Genomic DNA, 23,061 nt, shown 5'->3' on the forward strand with positions numbered 1-23,061 from the left:
TGATGTACATTCAGGTCTTTGATCCATTTCAAGTTTACTTTTGTGTATGGAGTTAAGCAAATCCAGTTTCATTCTCTTGCATGTAGCTGTCCAGTTTTGCCAACACCAGCTGATGAAGAGGCTGTCATTTCCCCATTGTGTATCCATGGCTCCTTTATCATGTATTAAGTGACCATATATGCTTGTTAGTATCTGGGCTCTCTATTCTGTTCCACTGGTCTATGGGTCTGTTCTTGTGCCAGTCCCAAATTGTCTTGATTACTATGGCTTTGTAGTAGAGCTTGAAGTTGGGAAGCGAGATCCCTCCAGCTTTATTTTTTCCTTCTCAGGATTGCTTTGGCTCTTCGGGGTCTTTTGTGGTTCCATATTAATTTTAGAACTATTTGTAAGAATGCTGTCAGTATTTTGATAGGTACTGCATTGAATCTGTAGATTGCTTTAGCCAGGATGGCCATTTTGACAATATTAATTCTGCCTATCCAAGAGCATGGGATGAATCTCCTTTTATTAGTGTCCTCTTTAATTTCTCTTAAGAGTGTCTTGTAGTTTTCAAGGTATAGGTCTTTCACTTCCTTGGTTAAGTTTATTCCTGGATATTTTATTCTTTTTGATGCAATTGCAAATGGAACTGTTTTCCTGATTTCTCTTTCTGCTAATTCATTGATAGTGTATAGGAATGCAACAGATTTCTGTGTATTAATTTTGTATCCTGCAACTTTGCTGAGTTCAGATATTAGTTCTAGTAATTTTGGAGTGGAGTCTTTAGAGATTTTTATGTACAATATCATGTCATCTGCAAGTAGTGACAGTTTAACTTCTTCTTTACCAATCTGGGTGCCTTTTATTTCTTTGTTTTCTGATTGCCATGGCTAGTACCTCCAGCACTATGTTGAATAAAATTGGTACAAAGTTTTTTGTTTTTTTTTTAAAGTTTCATTTATTGCTTCTATGATGCTTTCCTTTCTTCACGTAGATCCAAGCTTCTGACCTATATCATCTTCCTTCTCTTTAAAGGACTTCTTTCAACATTTCTTTCAAGGCAGGTCTACTGACAACAAATTCCCTTAACTTTTGTTTATCTGAGGAAGTTTTTATTTTTCCATCACTTCTGAAAGTTAATTCCACAGGGTTCAGAATCCTAGGTTGATAGGTTTTTTTTTTTCTTTCTGTCAACACCTTCAGTATTCCACTCCACTCTCTTCTTGCTTTCAGGGTTTCTGAAAAGAATTCAGGTGTAATTCTTATCTTTGCTCCTTTATAGAGAAGGTGTTTTTTTCATGTTTCTTCAGGATTTTTTCTTTATCTTTGATTTTCTATAGTTTGAGAGTAAAATGTAGTTTTTTTGACATTTATCCTGCTTGGTGTTCTCTGAGCTTCCTGGATCTGTGGTTTGGTGTATGGCATTAATTTGGGGGAAATCATTATTACTCCAAATATTTGTTTCTGTTCCTTTCTCTCTCTTTTTTCTTTTTATATTCCTTTTACAAGTATGTTGCAAATTTTGTAGTTGTCACACAGTTCTTTTTTTTTTCAGTCTTTTTTCTCTTTGCTTTTCTGTTTTGGAGGTTTCTTTTTAGGTATCTTCAAGCTCAGAGAGTCTTTCCTTTCCTCAGCTGTGCTCAGTCTCCTAATAAGTCCAACAAGGGCATTCTTCATTTTTGTGGCAGTGTCTTTTATTTGTAGCATTTCTTTTTGGTTCTTTCTTAGTGTTTCCATCTCTGTTTATATTGCCCATGTGTTCTTGCATGTTGTCTACCCATTAGAGTTCTTAGCATATTAATCATAATTGTCTTAAATTCCCAGATTGATAATTCCAAAATCATTGCAATAGCTGAGTGTGATTTTGATGCTTTCTCTGTCTCTTCAAACTGTGTGTTTTGCTTTTTAGTATGTCTTATAATTTCTTCTGAATAGTTGGACAGTATGTACTGGATAAAAGGAACTTCTTGATACTGGTTCCCAGTGAAGTTGCTGCTTGTGGGCTTCTGTTACTGTAAACTATAATTCTTGGTGTTTCCCCAACCCTCTCTCTAATTTTGGGGACAGTGGTTCGCTCTGTGACTTCAGCTTTCTTCTAAATTGTGGAAAAGTTGATTTCTCAGCTTTTACTTGTTAGGACCTACTGTATAAATTTTAATGGATGCTGGTACTAATAGTGTAGGGACATACCACACTTGACATAACTAATCCCATAGTATTGAAGATTTTGCTTGTTTCAAATAAGACTATACTAAATATATATGATTATCTTCTTAGATTCTTTTGTGTAGAATTGCCACTCAAACTGAAGAGAAAGAACTAAAATTTGGTGCTGTCCACTGGTAGGGTGATGGACTCTCACCTGTCTCACCCTCAGTCACTAAATTATCTTTACAAAGGGATGTCCCCAGAATCTATTTTTTTCCCCCAACATTAACGTTTTATTTAGAAGTTTTCCATCAATGCTTCTGGGAAAGGTTGTTCTGTAATTTTCTTTTCTTGTAAAATCTGTCACATTTTGGTATCAGGGTTTTTCCAGCCGCATAAAATAAATTGGGAAATGTTCTTTCTGTTTGTATTTTCAGTATGTTGTTTAGTTTAAATGTAATTGAAGACTTCAAGTTATCTCTTTGACATACTTCTAACTTCCTTCTGCTTTACTTTCTTAACCATAATTTCCCCCTGGAAAGGGGGTGCACCATTCCTGGAAGTACTGCAATACCAGGTCGATGCACAGAGTGGATGGAGCAAGCTCCATCTCCTAGTTCCAAAAATCCATTTAATATATTGTCCTCGGATAGAGGACATATCAAATATTAAACTGATAAAAACAGATACTGCACTTGATCTTAGCCAAAGGCCGAGAAGCTATTGCCCCTGAATCCACTCTTGAGCAGAGAAAATGCTTCTCCGACCCCGCCCAGTACCCCGGCTTTTCTGGTCTTCCGCCGGCTGCCCAGAGGCCTGCCTTTGTCAGGGTTGGCGAGCCTCCACCAGCAGGGGATGCCATACAGTCTTTTTTTAACAACCAGAGCTCACACTGTTCATTAAACAAGCCTAATTAACCTGATATTTTCCTCAAATTCAACCGTGACATGTACCTTCTCATTTGATTATGGAAGTAAAGTTACTCTCCTTTAATATATTAGGTAATTTTTGCTACCACTTAGCCTAAAGCATGTTAGCCCACACCCACACTGACAAGGCAGATAAACACAACTGCTGTTTTGTTCAGGGGCACAAGATGAAGCAAAGAAAAAAAACAGTGTACGTTAGTAAGACGTGATGCTTCATTCTGAAATCTCTTACGATTCAAGCAATGGGAAGATAACTGGCAGGGAAAAAGCAAGGTTTGATATTAACAAACTTCTTTTAATCAAGTTTGATGACAGATTTCTAGGAGGCACACTATTCAGGAGAACCATCTGAGTTTTCTTTACAAAGTTTGACACACTGGCTATTCCTGATGGTGGGACTTCCTCATTTGGGTTCTTCTTTGTATTTTTTGCTTGAAATTTGTTTTACAACAAGCATGTGTCATTTAAAAATAGCATCATTCTTTTTTAAAGAGGAAAAAAGATTTTTACAAATAGTGTAGCTGACACCTGAACAACATGGGGGTTAGGGAAGCCAACACCCTTGTGCAGTCAAAAATTTGCATATAACTTTTCATTCCCTAAAAACTTAACTATATTTAACATGACATTTAGCCTACTGTTGGTGTATTTTACAGTAGTAAATGATAAAACAGGTTAGTATCCACATATATTTTACATATTCATGACATGCCTTACTTTGTCTTGATTTTTTCTATGTATCTTTAGGCTGTGTGGTCCGTCTATATGAGTTTTTCAAATCATCGCGTTATGTCCAAATAACTTTCTAATACATTTACTGAAAAATATGTGCATACAAATGGACTCATGCAGTTCAAACTTGTGTTGTTCAAGGGTCAATTGTATCTAGGCATTACTCCAACATGTTGGCACTTCTGGTTTTAGATAAAACACTGCCGTTTACACGGGAACTAATGGGTGGCCATGTTCACTACATGTCTGCTTTAGAGTAAAAGCCCAAAGTAAGTCAGTGGTAGAAAGGTACTAGCGACCTAAGGGACCCCCACCATTCCAGAGCCAGGCGCTCACTGCACTATTCCTACAGTACTAGGGGACAGAAGACTGGCAGGTCAGAGACCACCACTCATCCGGCCGCTAAGTGTTGCACCTGGATTGGCTGTGAGAAGACATCTGTTGCACGTTTCAATCAGAGACTAGCTTATACATAAAATTACAGATTTCCTGGATTATACTGTACTTTTATGAATAAGCTCATTTCTGATTGGCTATAGGACTTTTAAGAATTAAATTATTCAAGAGCTAAGAGCTATAAGCAGTCATCTGTTTAGCTAAAAGCAGTACTGGAAATGAATTTTTAAAGATTTTAGACTCATAGACACCGTGCACCAGTTCCTCCAATACTTACCAATCACTGAGTTTTGGTTTGATGGGGAGAGGGTGATAGGGTGGGGGACCCTTGTTCTCATTACAGTGGCAAGTACAAGAAGAGATAATCTCAAGTTTATAGAAAACAGACCTGTTTTTCATTTTCTACCTTGTTACAACTGACATTTTTACCACTTACAGGAGTTACTATAAAACAAAACAAAACAAACAAAAACAGATACAGAGATGTTTAGGCGATCAACCCTCAAATCAGAGGCCTAGCATGCAAACTGAACTCTTGAGTTGAGCCAAGGAGGGACCTATGGATCTGCCATACTAAGGTAAGAAAAGGAATGGTAAAAGGGATCATGTCCAACATCAAGGTTATGAACTCCACACCTTTTAAGAAAACCACACGTCACCCAGACTGCCATGTACCATCTAAGAGGGAGCCAACAGGAACCAGTTACAAGGTTTTCTATAAGCTTCTAGAACCCCTACACTATTTCCAGAAGTAACAGTACTTCTATTTGTGCCACAGAGACACAGGAGCCACCAAGGTGTTTCCCTGGGTTCGATCCTGAGAAAGACCACTGCGTGGGATGAAGGCTCCTCTGCGAACAGCAGGCTAAGGAAAGGAAACAATAAGGCGGATGAGTCTAACCTGCCCACCCACACTGGGGAGCCTATCAAGTCCTACCCCAAACATTTCAGTTCTACTAGAGGCTTATTGCATGCCTGGGTACCTTCTGGGAAAGTTTCATTTGTGATACGAACTAAAGAAGTAGTCCGGCCAGGCGGGCTACTCACAAGAACTGTACACAACAGCAGCAAGGCCACTGAAAAAGTAAGTGGTGATACTTTAAATACTGATACCGGAATTGAAGTCATCCCGGGAATCCCATCCACCTCTAGATTCTCGAGAGCCACCCATTCCTGAGGATACACAAAAAAGATAAAGTTGAGGTTGTATCATTACCTTGCTGCATAAACATGGAAAAATTCACTGGGAAGACGTACAACTCATGTGATGGGAAGTTCAGTAAGAGTCTTTGCTGCCAACAGAAAAAAAAAAACAACCCAGGCTTGCAGAAGCATCATCTACTCTAAGATTTTACATATTCTTAAAAGCTCACAGAAACCTATTAGTTCTATGAGATAGAGTTCCATTAGTGACCTTCAAGAGTTGTAATCAGCGGGCATATGGCCAAGTTTTATTGTTCAGTTTTAGAAGAACCAATCACCTCTGTCATCTGGTCCACCTTTCCTGAATCCAAAGCCACCTTTATCTTGTTTTCTGCCTTCTGCAATGTCCACACGAAGTGACCGATCTCCCAACAGCTAATGATAAGGGGAGAACAGTGTAAGTATTGGAAAGAAAAAAAAAAAAGCACAAAAAGCACAAACTACCTACTAACACAACAGAGAAAACCTGAAGATACTTACTGCACCATCGTACGTCAAGGCTTCCTTAAGGGAATCCACCTCATCAAATTCTACATAGCAGAATCCTGTAAGACAGAACAAACCCCAATTTCCTCAATGAACTCTGGGTTAAAGATATTGCGCAATCTCTGTTCTTCTCATTTCCCCACATCAGAACCACTACTTTTGTTGCATCTAGATGACAGCAGACTAGGAGTGCCTGAAAGAGCGTATTTTACTTTTCAATAAATAGAACATTGACTCGACTTCTTCCTCCCTCTCGATTATATTCTAGCAGAAAGGAACTGATCAAATGAGTTATGGCTATGTTTTTATAAAGCTGTCTCCTTATCTGTTTTAACCATAACATCACAACCTTTTAACAATGAAGAGCTGTTAGTTCTGACTTCTAAATGACTCCATAATTTAATTGGGGTTTCAAGATAGAGGTTTCAAATCTGATATCAAAAATGCTTCAAAGGAACAGGCTGAAGGTACCTATAATTTACTACTCAGGCCACTGGTATAGAAGTTGCTTTACAAAGCTCAGAAATATACCCTCAGGAACAAGGGCATCCTCCTTGGATGTCATACAGACAGATGGCCTAGGCCTGAGCATTTGTTACCAACGACTCATGTCCCTGATGCTAGATTCTGGTATAGGCTTATAAGCAGAGAACACTTCCAGGCAGAAAAACCACACCTTCTTTCACCTCAAACCTCTGAATAAATATCTCTATACTGGCAATACCATCCCCACCCCTTCCTCACCACCTGGAGTCCAGATCTGGGCGAAGCACTCCCCTGCCCCAGTATGCTCACACTGCACCCTGTTCTACTGCTGCTCGCCAGGATCCCCGTCCTGTGTGACAATCACATTTCACCTTCAAAGCCTGCTAGGCAGCAAGCACTTTGAAGGCCCAAGTTCAGACTTCCTGTTCCCTGTCAGCTCAATAAGTACTTACAGGAAAATGTCCTGCTTGGCTGGACAGTCCCCCCACCCTTTCTTCCCTGAGTGGATTTAGTATGTAGAGGATTTGGGAAAACCACTTCCAAGTTAAAGAGGAAAGAACAGCCAAGTCATGCATTTCACTCTACAGAGCTGCTTAAATCGAAGCTGACCCTCTATGAGATAAACCCTAAAACCTACTGCTACCAATGCAGCCCAAAGGCTGGCTTCACCCGCACATTATTCCCTTCAGTTTGACTTCCTAATGCCTGCTAGCAGGAACACTGGGTGGGACTTACTTTCACAGGTTTAACTCACGTATTTGTTCTCACTGTTTGATTACGAACTACAATAAGACTTCAATTCTTAAGTCAAAAAAACTTTCAAAACGATAGTATCACCTATATACAGAAACACTCAGATAAACACCACCTCTGCTTCTTGTCCAGCTCTCCGCAAATCACTCTGTACTTTTCACAGATGTACTTCCAGAAAAAAGTAAACCAAACACCCTGGCACCATGCACCCTTCAGGAAACCTTGGAAACTAGATGATTATGCTCCTCTGCACAAGTGCCCTGAGAGACTAATCTATACAAGTTAACTTTACCTGTAATCTGAGCCAACTCTCTCCCAAGCACACATTCTGAAGTCACAGATGTATACTGACAACACTTATTAGGTTATCTTTTGGGTTTTAGAATAAATAACCAGATTACGGGAAAACTATAGGAACCCAAGCCAGCCATGCTGAAAGGCACCTGAAAAGTCCTCCATTTAATCCGCTCATTTCTCCCCCAGGTCAGCTCCTTTTCTGCCCAGGCAGGACTGACTGACAGATCAGGCAAACAGCAGATTTACTTGGGCATATGCCACATCTTTCTACAAACTAGATGATGTAAAACTGAAGGCCTATGAATTAAAGGGTTGTGTTTATTTTGGCTTCTTGGACTAAATATTTCAGACACTTTTATAATCAGAGTCCCAGTTCACTAACATTTTTGGCTTTGACCACCCCCCACCATTATATACAGAAGAATTCCCCCAAACTCACCTTTAAATTTGTCTGTGTCTTTGTCTCTGACTAGCCGTACACTCCTTATGCTGAGATCCTTAAAGATAGCATCTATGTCGCCCTGAACCGTGTTAAAAGGCAGATTTCCTACATAGGCTGTGTAGGGGGGCTCTGTGGGCAGCTCCTTCTGGCTACGGGAACCATGGCCACCAGCATTGCCGCGGGACCTAAGAGGGGAGACACACAGGATTCAAGTCTACCCACGTATTCTTGCTCCAGAGCAGGGACAAGGAAATGTCTTCCATTCGGCCACCAGTCAGTTGAAACACTCCACTCCAATGTATAGTAACATCTTGAAAAAGTATTCCAAAATACACCAGAATGCAAATGTACTGTATTTATGAAAAGGGTGCCTATCTTTTGATGACAGAAATGTCCACACAGAAACACAGGAACTATGTAAACCTATTTCCCTGGAAAATCAAATCTAATATAACCTATCCAAGACAACTGGTTCTACCCTATTCACTTAGAATCAGCACCTGCAAAGGGTCTATCTGCTAAAACCTAAGCAAATGCCTTCCTTCGCACTTGCTAATATTAATACACACAGAAATGGACTGTATGGGGATTAATGCACTCCTGACACAACTGCTTCTTGCTCTTGCCTGATATGGATAGTAAGAATGCTCTAACAAAAATTTTAGGTTTTGTGCAGCAAGTTCTATGTACATACTACTCCCTACTCCCCACGCACTACTTCACAGGGTCCTCAAATAAAAGGTGTTTATGCTACAGCATTTAAAGCTCAATGTCACTTCCTCAGCTGTAATAAGAGGTGCTTGCTTGTCCATGGGGTCCAGAGCTAAAGGCCAAACTTGGACTCTACTGTATCACTGCTGATCTGCAGAGGTCCTGCCACATACTTGCTCCCACCACATGACTTTGAGGACTTTGTCATCTGCTCTAAGCTCTATTTATAAAACTGGGTTAATACTAACATAGACATTAAGTTACTGAGAGGTAACAATATACTTCAGATTCTGCCTCACACACAATACACACTATCACTGCACCTACAGACCTGAAGTTAAAAATGTTTTATACATAATCAAAAAGTAAACGGGGCCATTGTACGGTTGTCCTAACCCACAGGATGCACCGTACCCAAAGTGAACCCTAGTGAACTATGGGCCTTGGGTGATAATGACACTGCTATGTAGACTCACTGACTGTAACAAATGTACTACTCTGATGCGGATGTTGGTAAGGGGAAGCTGTGGCCCTGGGCACGTGTGAGGGCAGTGACCTCTAGGAATATGGGAACTCTGTACTTTCTGATCAACTGTCCTGGGAACCTAAATTTGCTCTACAAAATAGTCTATTAAAATGAATGGAGGAGAAGGAGAGCATTTCTTTATTTCAGTAAGAAAGGCAGCTCATAAATGTAGAAGGAATCATTAGAAAACCACTACTCTGAACCACCAACACACAGTGACGGCCTCAGGCCTGGCTCACCAATGGATACTAACACCACCCATAAACTCACCCTGGTACTCACTGCAACAGCCAGGCACCTGAGCTTAGCATCACTAACAATGGAACAAACTTACTTTATGGCCTGGATTCTTCAAATATGTTAAAGTCATGAGAGACAAAAAAGGTGGGGATACTAATGAAACATGACAACGGGTGTTACATGTGATTTTTGAATCCTGGAACAAACAGGTGTATAAAATAAAAGAAAAAGCAGTGGAGATATGTGAATACAGTGTATACAGATATTGCTCCAATGTTTAAATTTTTAGGGGAGCGGTAACTGGTGTTGCAGTTAAAATGCCCCCTTCTCAGGAAAGACAAAATATTTAGGAATGAAGTGTCAAGACAGACACATTTATTTTCAAGGGAGTCAGCATAAAGAACAAGTGTTGCATTATGTATAAATAAAGATAATGCAACTGTGCAACTTGTCTACTTTCTTTCAACTTTACTACAGATGTAAAAAATTTCAAAATGTATACAAGAACATAGCAGAAAAATAATTGAAAGGGAGGTGCTGTTTCTTTTGTAAGAGACATTTAAAATTAATGAGTCCCTCTCACAACAAATATCTGTTCAAAGTTATCCTATCTGCAGGGGAAATATTAATACAAGTCTGGGAAAGTAACTTTACTTTCCCAGATTTTTAATCTATACTGCTGGAAATACCAAGAAAGTAAATTCCACATCTTCCCTGAGATAATTCCAGGTATCTCAAGTATTTGATAATATTCTTTTTTTTTTTTTTTTAAGGATTTGAAAGATCTTTATGTTGAAAACTACAAAACATTGATGAAAGAAATTGAAGGAGATACAAATACATGAAATGGTATCCTATATTTACAGTCTGGAAGAATTATTTTTGTTAAAATGTCAATACTTCCAAAGACCATCTATAGATTCAACACAATGCCTATCAAGATTCCAATGGCATCTTTTTTTTTTTTTTTTTTTTTTTTTTTTTTATTGAAGGGTAGTTGACAACAGCATTGCATTACATTAGTTTCAGGTGTACAACACAGCGACTCAACATTTATATACATGATATTTCTAGGTACCAGGTATCACCATACCAAGTTGTTACAATATTTTGACTATATTCCTTATGCTATACATTACATCCCGGTTACTTATTTATTTTACAATTGGAAGTGTGTTATATATATATATATATATATATATATATATATATATATATATATATAGTGAGGGCATCTCTCATATTTATTGATCAAATAGTTGTTAACCACAATAAATCTCTGTATAGGGGGGTCAATACTCAATGCACAATCATTAATCCACCCCAAGCCCAATTTTCGTCACTCTCCAATCTTCTGATGCATAACGAACAAATTCTTACATGGAGTACAAATTCTTACATAGTGAATAAGTTACATGGTGAACAGTGCAAGGGCAGTCATCACAGAAGCTTTCGGTTTTGTTAATGCATTATGAACTATAAACAGTCAGTTCAAATATGAATACTCATTTGATTTTTAAACCTGATTTATATGTGGATACCACATTTCTCTATTATTATTATTTTTAATAAAATGCTGAAGTGGTAGGTAGATACGAGATAAAGGTAGGAAACAGAGTTTAGTGTTGTAAGAGAGCAAATGTAGATGATCAGGTGTGTGCCTGTAGACTATGTGTTAATCCGCGCTAGACGAGGGCAATAAACATCCATGTATGCAGAAGATTTCTCTCAGAACATGAGGGGGGAGGTTCTAAGCCTCACCTCTGCTGCTCCCCATTTTCTCACCAGATGGCCCCCTGCGACTGTGCCTGTCTTAGGTTGTTCCTCCCTTGAGGAATCCTTTTTAAGACTTTTTTCTAGCAGAAAAAGACAAAGCATGATGTAATTCTAGATGGCTAAAATTTTTAAGTTTAGTAACTCAGAATCCTGCTATTCCCCAATAGGAAATCCGCATTCTGTTTCTAAGAACACCAGAAAAGCAGGTTTAGAAGTGAACTGCATTCCACTTGCTCCCACTTGCCCTACTCTCCCAAATTAGCAAATGTGATTTATTTGCATTTCAATACCCTTTGAAACACTGCTGTTCTTAGGATAACCACAAACCTGAAATATTTTCAGTAAGATACTTTTTGGGACTGGATACTGAACATATAACATTTATGAAACATCTGATCTGAAAACAGTCCCTTGCCCTCAAGTAACTGCTCACAACTCAGCATATAAAAACACAGACAACTATATTATGATGTGTGCATGTTTGTGCACATTTGTACATATGTATGTAAAAAAAGCACAAAGCTACGATGATTTTTTAAAAATTAAGGTGACAGTGAGGATGAAGTGATAAATTTGATGAATCCGGAAAATTGGAGGTGGGAAGGCTCCGAGGTTTCAATGGCACAAGAAACACCTGCACAAGCACTTCTGTAGGGGCTGGATGGAGGACTGAGAAGCTAGGCTCAGGTGACCTCCAACCTGATGGGTACAGGGAACCAGGTGACAAGGCAGAAGTAAGAACACAGGAGGATTAAGACGCCAGCTCTGGCTTTGGGAAGGCAGAAGAACCCACTTGCAGAAGAGCAGTACTTGAGGAGTGAGAGAGGAAGAGCTATAACCTGAGGCCATCAGCTGGCAGAACTGCCTGTGGCTTAACACTCCCAACTTTTTCAAGAATTACGGAAGCATTCTAACTACAACCCTACCTGACTTGGCCAGTTCTACAGGACTTAAGTCTTTCTCAGCTTTTCATTGAACAGTTAGTTCACTGAAGACACTACAGGGCAGTGGAATTAGGGCCACCTAGGTAGATTTCAGTTTATTCATTCTAACATTTATGAAGCACCTACACTACAGTAAGCAAGCAACTTGAGAGACGAGGGTGAAGAAAACAAACTCCTGAAAAGTGTATATGCATATAAAAAATACACTGTTATTAACCAATCAAATAAAACATTGAAGGACAGAAAATTCTTTAGGTTAAAACTGCTGTAATATCTCTCTGACACTAATTTAGGGTTCGGGGCTAGCATCTAAATAAGCAGTGCTACACACAAGTACTTTCTATAACAGGTTAAAAATAACATTCGGAGAAAAGACCATTTGATACCTTAGCTTGTTGCAGGAACTCTTCCAAATTACCTCTGTACCTCAGTTTTCTTATCTGTTATTCTATAAATATTTCCAATCCTTATTTTATAAAGCATAAGACTGACCATAAAAACACTTTATATATACTGACCACTTTATAAAAGCTTAATGAACAACTTTAAAGTGTGATGATAAGACTAACATGCTCAAGGCTACACTGTTCATGCAGGAACAGATGAACTAGCAGCCATCGACATAAAAAGTCAGTGGATGAGCAAAGTGGCAGGCCTGGGCAGACCCCATCCACATTTAGAAATCTGGGCTGCCAACTCCTAGGCCATTATCACTGCCCACCAGGCCACGACCCTTCCTGCTCATCACTGCTTCTTTACTGTCCCTTGGGACAGTTTGTTGATTTTTACAACTATGAAAGTTTTAAAGTAACAAATCACTTCCTCAGTAATTTAGGAAATCCACCTTTCAACTCTAAGTATCACCAAAACCCTTTACAGACAAAACACTTTTTTCTTCACTCAAATCAACCATATTCCCGGATGTCTATGAAGTACAAAGCACAGTACACAGGGCACAAACCTAACACTCAGTTTCAGCCCTCAAGCTGCTGACAGCTCAAGTGAGGGTATCCAGGCATCGAGAAAGGAGAAATCATATCCTGGACAGAGGACTACAGAAAATTCAGGAGACAGCAAGGAGAGCAGACAGTCTCTGGAGGATGAAGCAACAGGAATTTGGACTCCACTTTCCAGAGAGCAGACAGGGAGAACACAAAAGTAACAAGAGGAACTGGTGACTAAGCAAACACATGTAGGAGTGAAGGGAGAGGGACATAAGAAAGATATGAGGACAGATTACTAGGGCTGGGATTAGATCTGGTAAACCGAAGAAAGAGAAGAGTACTCAAAACTTAATTTCAAAATATGAAGGATAAGGAAAACTTAAGGACACATGCTAAAAGTTATTTCTGGGATTTTATAAAAATTTCTAGATACATTAGAAACTATTCAGAATTTAAGCACCGTTGCCATCACTCTTAAAACTTCAAGACCAATGCCAAGAAATCAAGAATAATATTTTACAGAATATCAGCCTCTCTCTCTGGTATGTGAAACACTGGGTCTTCTATTATCTTTAGGTGATAACTGAGATAGTTTCAATAGGGCTGATCAACAACTCTGGTCTTTGGTATGCCACCCAGAAACACTAGCATGTACCATGTGGCACTCTGCTACATCCTACATAAAAATCACAGTAAAACTGCCTTTCTAAAGAATGAAATACAAGTAAACGACGATGACAAATTCTACTGAGCATGCTTTAAAGGAAAAAAAAACAATGGTCAAAATGTGTAACCTACTTGGTTTCTAGACAATAAGCAAGAAAGGTTAAGCCCTTATTCCTTATACACAGTTTATACTACCTGTTACTAACATCTCACACTGGTTACAATCATCGAACCAATATCAATATATTATTAACTAAAGTTCAGTTTATTTGGATTTCCTCAGTTTTTACCTAATGTCCTTCTGTCACAGGATCCCATTCAGGATGTCACATTACGTTTTAGTTATTAAGTTTAGGTTTTAAAAAAACTAGCCCAATGTAATTTGGACTAAAAGCACTTCATTTCCAAGTAGATCTCCCTCTCCTTAGCGTATGCATTCACTATTAAATCCCTCCATCTGATGACTGACTGCCATTACTATGGGATGTTTGTGAAAGCCCCTGAAAGTTTCTAGTAAACATTTGGGAGCTGGCAATGTCTATGGTGAATTGTTCAACGAGCCCTACTTCAAGGAGGACTTTTCTGCTGTGAATGAGATCTTAATAATTCAATCACACCTGTTAAAGAAAAAAATAAGGCTTTGCAAGGAGATGCAAAGTAGTTCTAAGGGAGAAACTGTTTTGCTTATTGCTTTATCTCCAAAACTGTACAGTATCTGGTATCTACCCAGGGTTGGAGGAATGAAGCCACAGGCCTACCAACTACTTTTAAGATTGCAAATAACTCCTTTCATTTATATGGATATTTTTACTTGGAAAAAAAAATTTTTTTTTAATACAAGAGATGATTATATGTATTTAGATGACATCCTTAATTAGGTACCTAATATGTTTTTAAAAAAATCTTTTTTGGATGTGATCAACAGCAAGGAACACATTTTACATCAAGACTTATTAACACATACATACATATATGCCTGCATACTAACCATTAAAAAAAAAAGGCTTGCCCAGAAGTAGTCACTCACAGAATGAAGTACACTAGTCACTATTTCCTTAAAAAAATGCCTGTCAGGACCCACTAAATTGATTCCAACATCTATCAGTAAGAAACAACAGGCAATTTGAAAGCTTTGTTTTAGATGAATAGTCAACACAAGGGGGACTTCTGGTTTACACAGTCTTTTAGGAAATTTTTCTTATTAGGAAAAAGGCATTTATCATAATGTACTAAAATTTTGGACTCTCACACATTAAGCAAATAAATGGGTTATTAATGTAATAACTTCATATGGATGAAAAGGGTTACTCTCCACCTCACTAGTCATCAGAGAAATGCAAATAAAACCACAATGAGATATCACCTCACACCAGTAAGGATGGCCACCATCCAAAAGACAAACAACAACAAATGTTGGTGAGGTTGTGGAGAAAGGGGAACCCTCCTACACTGCTGGTGGGAATGTAAATTAGTCCAACCATTGTGGAAAGCAGCATGGAGATTCCTCAAAATGCTCAAAATAGAAATACCATTTGACCCAGGAATTCCACTTCTAGGAATTTACCCTAAGAATGCAGCAGCCCAGTTTGAAAAAGACAGATGCACCCCTATGTTTATCGCAGCACTATTTACAATTGCCAAGAAATGGAAGCAACCTAAGTGTCCATCAGTAGATGAATGGATAAAGAAGATGTGGTACATATACACATGGAATATTATTCAGCCATAAGAAGAAAACAAATCCTACCATTTGCAACAACGTGGACGGAGCTAGAGGGTATTATGCTCAGTGAAATAAGCCAGGCGGAGAGAGACAAGTACCAAATGATTTCATTCTTACGTGGAATATAAGAACAAAGAAAAACTGAAGGAACAAAACAGCAGCACAATCACAGAACCCAAGAATGGACTAACAGTTACCAAAGGGAAAGGGACAGAGGAGGATGGGTGGGAAGGGAGGGATAAGGGCGGGGAAAAAGAAAGGGGGCATTACGATTAGCATGTGTAATGGGGGGTGGCACAGGGAGGGCTGTACAACACAGAGAAGACAAGTAGGGATTCTGCAGCATCTTACTATGCTGATGGACAGTGACTGTAATGGGGTTTGTCGGGGGGACTTAGTGAAGGGGAGAGCCTAGTAAACATAATGTTCTTCATGTAACTGTAGATAAATGATACCAAAAATAAATAAATAAAAAGCTGTGGTATAAACAATTTGTATGGATCCGTTTTCAACTTTACAAGCCAAGAGTTCTTTTCTAAATCAGAGAGCTTATTGTTTGAGATTTGATATTCCACATACTACCAGCTCCATTTTAAATGAAACTTCATGCACCGCTGGACTTGATACGATCCACAAGTAACTTACAACTACCCAATTTATTTAAACATTGTACTTATTTACATAAATACAAAATGCCAGACCACCATTTAAGATCTAGAATTCAAGGCATTTAGTCACAGCTAACAGTTCCTCTCTTCTTCACTGAATATTTGAAAAATCATAAAAATCTCACATTAACATATTAAAACAAATACTTAATATTAATAATTATGTTCGCTAATATCAAATTTACATGTTACAAGAGTGAAATGTTTTAAAAGTATCTGGAGAAAGTTACACACACTCTCCTTTAAAAGCACACAGTCAAGTAAAAGAGAGGAGCAGCCTATCAATGACGAGACTTAGCAGGCACAACCACCAAATGTAACATGTGAACCCTGACCGCTCCTAGTTCAAGCACATGAGTTGTACACATAAATTTATGAGCTAATTACAGAGTACTTACTGAGCTATATTAAGTTTTCAGCTGTGATGGTACTATGGTCATATTTTTTTAAGTGTTTACCTTTGAAACTCATATTTAAGTGTGTCTAGATGAAATAATCTGAAGTTTGCTATAAAATAATCGGTTAAGTGAGAAGACAGCAAAGCAAAGAGGTATATAGGTAAGATAAGATGGTCACCTTTTTAAAAAGTGGGTATTGGGCACATGAGGCAGGTTATTTAGACTGGATTCTACTTTCTGTTTTAAATTTTCTATAAACAATTTTTTTGCAGATTTAAATAAGCCAATTACAGAACTAATCTTTGAGACAACTGGGCTAAACTGAACAGGGACTGGGTAATAGGAAAATTGCTGGTTAAAAAACCCTGACCATTTAAAAACACATACCCAAGTACCAGAATTATTTTAAGATAGAATGATAAAGACAAGATGGCTGGGATTGGCTTTAAAACATTATATTCTCTTCCCACAATGGGGAAGAAAGATGAAATAGGAATAGCAAAAAATGTTTATTAAGTTAAATGGGTAAAGTTTCTGTTTGGGACTAGGAAGAAGTTCTAGAAATAGTGGTAATGGCTACACAATACTGATTACTGAAGTGTAATCATTATGAACATTAGTGCCTCTAAACTGTATGATTAGAAACAGTCTAACCATTCTGGTAAATTTTGTTATATATATTTTACCATGTGCACACACAAACCAAAAAATGAAACTGGGTAGTGGCTACATGGGGGTTTGATAGTCTCTACTTCTGTTTATGTATGAAAATGTTCCCATTCTCTTTTAAGAACTAGGTAAAATAAGCAACTGGTAATTCCAGCTGGATCTAGATCACACTAACATCCCCTCACCAACAGAAAAGTATTTAGCTGAAGTAGCAATTCTTTTGTATTTTTCAGTCTCTACAATGTAGCTACTCTGGTTCTAGTTCTGACCTCTCTAGAGCCTCACCTTTCTTCCATTTAACAGTCCAGTAGGCTTACTAGCTGTTGTACCACAGTTAAATCTTTTTTTACTAGAGCAGAGACAACTGGGCCCTGGCACGAATGAAGGCAGGGGCACCAAACGGCACTGTTATTCAGGCTTCACCACACACTTGCAGAGTTCAAAAAACAAAACAAAGTAATGGTGGGGGAGCCAGCTTCACTAAACAAAGTTTTTGATAAAGCAGTAAAAAATGATTTTTATTAAACCTCATCCCACTTTTTAATACCCCATATTACAAAATGGGGCCAAAGTGCTCCAGGAAAAGCACTCATGTGAGTGAGTTACAAGCTGAGCTAGTTACTCTTTCCACGGGACACCACTTTCATCTGAAAGAACTGACACTCTATGGTTGTTCAGATGTACCTATTAGGCAGACATTTTCTTGAAAAATGAAGTGAGCCCGTCACTTCAAGGAAAACAACAGCATCTGTTGCTACTGATAAATAAATATGCAGGCTTTCAAGCAAAAACTAGTTTTTTAGAAAACCTGTATCCATCAATGGAAGCTTGACAGCCTCCCAACACCGGACATTTTCGATGAAATTGACGGTGATATGAATGAGCATGAATTTCAATACTGTATAAAAATGTGCCAACATTTGGAAGATCTCCATAACTCAGTGAACCGATAATTTTCTACATGAACCAATGTACCACATAACAAAATCATGTGTTGGTAAAGGATCCATTTAAAATATAAGACAAATGGATAGATATTAATGAAACAGTATAAAAATTTACTGATAAAGTTTCAGATTCTACAATGCAACTAACCTCTATGGAAACTAACTCTTGTTGAGCTTGGTAAAGTACCAAATAAGAATATCCACAATTACCTGAAAAGGCTATTAAAATGCTCCTTTTTTTCCAAATACAATACAGGGGCTGGGGTGTCAACCCCATCCACACAGTCGAAAATCCACCTAGAACTTTTTTGGTGGAAGACTCAAGAGTGAGCTCCCCATCTACAACCCTGGACTCCCTCGAAAACAGCCTACTGTTGACCAGAAGCCTTACAAGTAACACAGTCAGTCAATCAACACATATTTTGTACAACATGGATTATATACTGTACACTTACAATAAAATAAGCTTGAAAAAGAAAACATTATGAAAAAAATAAAAAGGAAGGAAAAATACATTTACAGCATTGTATAGTTATATAGTGAAAAAAATCCTTGCATAAGTAGGCTGGTGTAATTCAAACTCATGTTGTTCAAGGGTCAACTGTACTTACTTGTGTAAGCCTGGGTTTTCATCAACATGTCAATCAAAACAACTTATCTCAAGTGAATACAGAAGCAGGTATGAGAAACCAGCTGCCTTCTATTAACACAAACATTCAAAGACTCCAAAAATGTATCTGATTCATTACAGAAGGATCGTACGCAGAACAAAGGTGATCAGTCTTCATGTACTCCATACTGGAGGTGCCCTGTTTTCAATGGAGTATCAGCACCCACAGGACCCATTAAGAGTATTTTAGAAATCATGACATGGGGAAAATGTCAAAAGAACCAAGGACATTCAATTTAAAGAGGATTTAGACGTTATAGCTGTTAGGTTCTATCAAAATCAAGCAACACCACTTACTTTATGGCCTGATTGTGCAGGTCTAACCAGTTGTACAAATGGTGAAAAGGCAAAGAGGCACGACAAGCTCTCCTGCCAACTCTCCATTTCTAGGGGAAGCTGGAAACTGAAAGATGGGAGTCTGATCTAGGACTTACACCTCCCACCCCCACCCCAAGCATTCTGCTTTGTAAGCCCCAAGTTTCTGGAAAGAATTCTTGAATTTGTATGAAGTCTTCCCAGAACACCAAGGTTAATTTCAAACAGAAACATAAAATTTAAAAACATACTAAAAAAGTCTTTAGAAATTACAAGTATTTATACTAAATATTCCAAACATAAATACTGTAAAGAACTAATAATTTACAATAATGAACTACTTAGTATTCATTTGTGACACTGTTATACCCGTCATGCTTTATGCCTACAAAAATGAACAGATTTCTCTTTCTTGGCTTTAGAAATCTAGCCAGGAGGAAACACTAACTCCAGTTAACACAACTTTGCCCACTCTTCCCAAGGGAAATATTTTAAGAATTAAAAAATACTATGTATCAGGAGCTACCAATTATTAACTTTGTTATGCAGCAGATACTGTACTGCACGCTTTAGACACATCTCAGTTAATACAACCAATAGCTCTACAGAGGAGTTTCTACCTCATGTGTGTGGAAAATGGCTCAGAGTGGTAAAGGACTTGTTTAGGTCACATAGCTAACACATGGCTGAGCTTACACTGAAGCTCTGGTCTTCCTAACTCCAAAGCTAGGGCTTTTGCCTGAGGTGTCTCTCAGACACCTCTAGGTAAAGTCAAGTACTGCATTTGCGGTAACAATCTTAACAGAGGAGAATAATTTGGAATCAATTCACTGGGGAGTGAAGAGAATAATAATAAACCCAAACAACTTGCCATTTGATAGGATTTTAGAAAAAGCTTTCAATACTTTAAAAAATCCTCGTTATCAGAGGAAATAGCTACAGGTTTTATATACCGTTTTCCTTCCCCTTTTAAGTCTTAAAATATGCCTAGAAATTTATAGATAGAGATGGCAAACTTAAGTCCTACAAGATCCGAAGGTTAGAACGCCAAACCCCTAACCGACCTGATGAAGAACACTGAGGTTTGTAGTCTTGCCAGTTTTTAGCAGGTTATCAGTTTAGCAATCTCAATTCTTGCTATGTCCAAGTTCCAATCTATGGTTTTAGGTTAAGACTCAGGATTTGTTGCAGTTAGATATGTAAAACCAGGATCTCTCCACTTTACTGCCAATTGAATGAAAAACTGGAACCTAGGAAATGTAATTTAGCAAACTGCAAAACAAAATACACATATGATATGGTACAATCAACTCGATAATTTGGACTTGCTTTTGAGCAACAATGTAGCCTCTGGCTCTCTCACTGGCTACTGGGAACCTGCCTCTATAGACTAGGAAAATAAAGCTTAATACTGCTTTCTGACAACTGCACTGGTTATCATATACACCTACGAAATAAACTTACGGGGAATACATAATTATGAAAAACAAGTTTTTAGATTATGTCTGTACATTTCAGACCTGCTATTCCTTTCACCTGTGTGACCCAAGTGGTTCTGAGTTGAGATCTCTTTATCTAGCTAAGGTGTTTTGGACTGGAGGGGAGGGGCCTTACAAAAATTACAAAGCAATACAACACCGGCTTTCCAGAGGTGGTGACCTTCTAAAATGCCTAAGCATTGGATTTGAACAGAGCAAACAGTAGTGAGGCATCTGATGTGAACATAACTCAAATTACAATGGAAATTATCACTGAAGAACATCTGGTCAGCTAGTCCATCATCCAGCTACATTTCAGAGATCCCAATAAATGGTAACTCCTGATCTGATGAAATTAAAACACTGACTCTGGAATAGGAAAGCTTTGGCATAGACCACATCACTACATGACTGGTCCTTTGTGAAGTTTCTGGAACCACTCCAGACACTTTAAATGAAAACACAAATTCACCAACAGGGTTTTAAAACTACTTTAGATATCTGAGTAATATTTCCTATGTACTTTTACATGAATATGAAGTCAACAGAAAATTCTAAGATCAGATGGAGAAGATGCTCAATAAAGGGATTTTTTAAATTAGGAAGCACAAGAGATGTAGAGTGCTAGCTACTTATCTCTAATGCTAGTTTCTGGAGTACATCTGGGCACATGGCTAATGTTTTCATTTGCCTTTGAATAGCATGTCAAGAAAATTTTACTTTTAATCACCTTTTTTACTGTTCAAGGCACTCCAACTGTCAAAATTTAATATTCACTGAAGGCTAACTTGAACACCTCAATTCACCAGAACAATTGGCAAAATTGTCAAAAAGTGGAATTAAAAAAAAAAATCCCAGAGCTCAGTGCAATATGACTTATTGTAAAGTCAAAGCAACTAAAGCTCCTTGGATGTGCCTTAAATTGAACCACTCGGTTTAAGAGGCGTTTTGCTGGGTACTTCTGAGTATTTTCTTAAACTAGAAAAAAATCCTAGTTATTAAATTTCAAGATGATTGACGTACAACTTTGATGTCTAGAAACCTACCCCCAAAGGCAATAATTCTACATGTCATCCAACATCTCCTCCTTTTTTATTAGCAAATAAAACATTCTTTGAAATAACAGGTGACTCCACCTCCCCCAACCTCCAAGTTCTAGTGTCAGGAATGATATTGGGTACACTCCTGTACCAAAACAATCCTTTGTCTGAGCCATTCCCAAACCAAGTATTCAAAGATCATTCTTCACCAAACACATACTTTTGGGACTGAAACCCAGGAGTCTGACTGGACACCTCAGTAGGTACTATTGTGGTATTATCCTGGGAAAGTAATCCTTTCTGTAAAAGTACACAAAGACCAAGTGTGTCCTTGACAAATAGCAAGACAGCCTATCTTCTAAATTTTGTATGAGATAACTTGTATTTAAAGAAATAAGTCAGTGCGAGGTCTTGGAGTAAGCACCATAAGCTTTCTATTCACTCAGCCAAGGACTTTTCCTTTTAAACAAAAGTGCCTCAATTATATACAGTCTGCATGTGAGCAAAAGCAGAATGAGGCTAAATGCGAATCCTTCTCTAGGTCAGAAGGGGAAACTAGGAAGAAACATAATTTTCGGCTAGCAAGCATGTAGCACCTGTCAACAAGACACTCTGACCCAAAAAAGTAAAATAAAAATGCTGTTACGTATTTGTTTTGTTTGGTCTCCCCCTCTCCGGGTGCCAATCGGGCCCATTCCCGGGCTCCCGTCGCCAAATCACTAACTCCTACGTAAGGGGAAGGGACTCACCCCTCTCTGGGCCTCCTGACCTTACCCATTCTGCTAGTTTCCTGGCACAGAGGATCAGGGAACCTACAGCGCAGGCAGACAACAGGACGCCCGGACCCGAGCCGGGCAAGCTGTGACCCCCACCCCCGCGCTGCAGCACAGCCCCGCGCACTGGGGGATGGGGTTGCAAGCGGGAGCTCGTTCTCTCCGGCATCCAGGACCGCCGAGGCCGAGCCAGAGGAAACACGACTCGGCGGCGGAAGGCAGAGGCAGGAATCGGCTCCGTGAGCAAGACCCTAGGGAGCCTAACGGCCGCACCCCCTCCCCGAGCGCGCCATTTCCAGGCCCCGGCCCTCCAAGCGCCTCTCCCAGGCTTCCGCAGGCCCAGCAGGGCCCCTGCCTCACGCTGCCGCGGGTGAGCGCGAGAAGGCCGCCGTCCCGGCGCCCCCGACTCCGCCAGCCCTCCGCGCCCGGCCAGGACCCGCGCACGCCCGCCTCACCCTCTACCGCCGCCAAAGCTGCTGTAGGCCCGATCGTCGTAGGTATCGAAGTCCGCCATTTGCCGTCTCTGCTCCGAGAGGAACCAGAGTGAGCAAGGAAGGACCCCGAAATATAATTCCCCCCCGCCCCGCCGCCGGGGCTGTCCGCTGCGCCGCCTGATCGCAAATAGCATGCACGCGCGCGCGCGCGCACGTACGCCGCGCTGCGCCCGGCCTGGGGCGACAGGCCGCTGCTGGCCCGGCGTGCTCTGCGGCCTGTGTGGTGTG

At 39.3% G+C, this 23,061-nt stretch overlaps 1 protein-coding gene and 1 non-coding gene across 3 annotated transcripts in view; both read right to left on the bottom strand.

Moving 5' to 3' along the window:
- The window catches only part of EIF4H (eukaryotic translation initiation factor 4H), a 28,455-nt gene extending 5,503 nt beyond the window's left edge, over positions 1-22,952 (bottom strand). Inside the window, exons 1-5 of one of the 2 annotated variants that reach the window (XM_036887300.2) lie at positions 22,795-22,952; positions 7,849-8,036; positions 5,868-5,932; positions 5,666-5,762; positions 5,298-5,357 (exon numbers count right to left, since the gene is read on the bottom strand). In XM_036887300.2, the coding sequence (XP_036743195.1) occupies positions 5,298-5,357; positions 5,666-5,762; positions 5,868-5,932; positions 7,849-8,036; positions 22,795-22,853 (469 nt within the window). In that variant the 5' untranslated portion in view covers positions 22,854-22,952. The remainder of the gene's footprint in view (positions 1-5,297; positions 5,358-5,665; positions 5,763-5,867; positions 5,933-7,848; positions 8,037-22,794) is intronic. The other variant, XM_036887301.2, reaches the window with a different exon arrangement.
- Positions 2,668-2,851, bottom strand: LOC118913415 (U2 spliceosomal RNA). Its single transcript, XR_005025201.1, has one exon. It is a non-coding gene; the product is annotated as a U2 spliceosomal RNA (small nuclear RNA).
- Positions 22,953-23,061: the final 109 nt, after the last annotated feature.

This window comes from Manis pentadactyla, chromosome 10 (assembly GCF_030020395.1).
Source record: "Manis pentadactyla isolate mManPen7 chromosome 10, mManPen7.hap1, whole genome shotgun sequence".
Classification (NCBI taxonomy): Eukaryota; Metazoa; Chordata; class Mammalia; order Pholidota; family Manidae; genus Manis; species Manis pentadactyla.